The following is a 986-nucleotide window of genomic DNA, read 5'->3' as shown; positions in this document are numbered from 1 at the left end:
ATGCACGAGGATAACTGGATTAGAACGGTCGCCCGCCTTCAGTCCCCCATTCACCTGCAGGAATTCATCTCAATAGCATCTCTGATCTCCCAGGTTACACTGTCTACGGACAGGGAGGACTCCATCTCCTGGCGTTGGACTACAAATGGAATCTACTCCGCGGCTTCGGCATATACAACCCAATTCTCCGGCTCCTTCCCCAGGTTCTCGCCGACGAAGATTTGGGAGGCACACACGGAACCCAAATGCAAGCTCTTTTCCTGGCTGGTGCTCCATGGCAAGATCCTCACGATCGACATGCTCGCTATTCGCGGATGGCCGCACGATCCTACATGCCCGTTGTGTCTGGGAGCACCAGAGATGGCAACTCACCTCTGCAAAGACTGCCCATTAGCGATTGCGTTTTGGTCGCATGTTCAGGCATGGAACGGGGAGGCGCCGACGAACACGATGACAATTCCACCTCCCATGGGAGTCTCCGACTGGTGGGATCGGCTCATATGTCCCCTGTCCAAGGACGAAAGACGCCAGCGTAGCGGTCACTTCCTCTACACCATTTGGAATATCTGGAAGGAGCGCAACCGTCGGATATTCATCGGCACCCGCCTCACTCACCTGGAGGTGGCGGCCATCGCGCTCGACGACATAAGAATGCAGGCTTGCGCCTTTGGCAGGGCACAAGTGGCGACTGACATTGGGTGATTTGGTTCACTTAGCATACCACAACGGTCCTTATAGGGGTTTCGTCAGGTTTCCCTGGAAAAACCTGTCATCTTTGTACATAAACCCTCTTTTTCGTCTGTAATGAAAAGGCAGTGCTCTTGCCGGTTCCTCGAAAAAAAATTGTTCACAAAAAGTATTTAAAATTTAGAATTATTTATAAAAACGTTCTAGTTTTTGGGGAAAATCCTGAAATTCTAAAAAGTTTCAAGAATTAAAAAATATTTTCGAAATATTTTCTCAGTTTTTAGAAAAAACATTAATAT

General features: G+C 48.8%; 1 protein-coding gene across 1 annotated transcript; it reads left to right on the top strand.

The window, feature by feature from the left end:
• Window positions 1-702, top strand: LOC147966006 (uncharacterized). The gene has a single exon (XM_087530689.1). It carries the CDS (start codon window positions 1-3, stop codon window positions 700-702), a length of 702 nt encoding a protein of 233 aa, XP_087386815.1.
• Window positions 703-986: the final 284 nt, after the last annotated feature.

The sequence above is a fragment of the Triticum urartu genome, chromosome 6A (genome assembly GCF_056163025.1).
Source record: "Triticum urartu cultivar PI428250 chromosome 6A, HENAU_Tu73, whole genome shotgun sequence".
NCBI lineage: Eukaryota > Viridiplantae > Streptophyta > Magnoliopsida > Poales > Poaceae > Triticum > Triticum urartu.
Note: the sequence above shows the minus strand (reverse complement) of the source record. Positions and strands in the feature narration are given on the sequence as shown.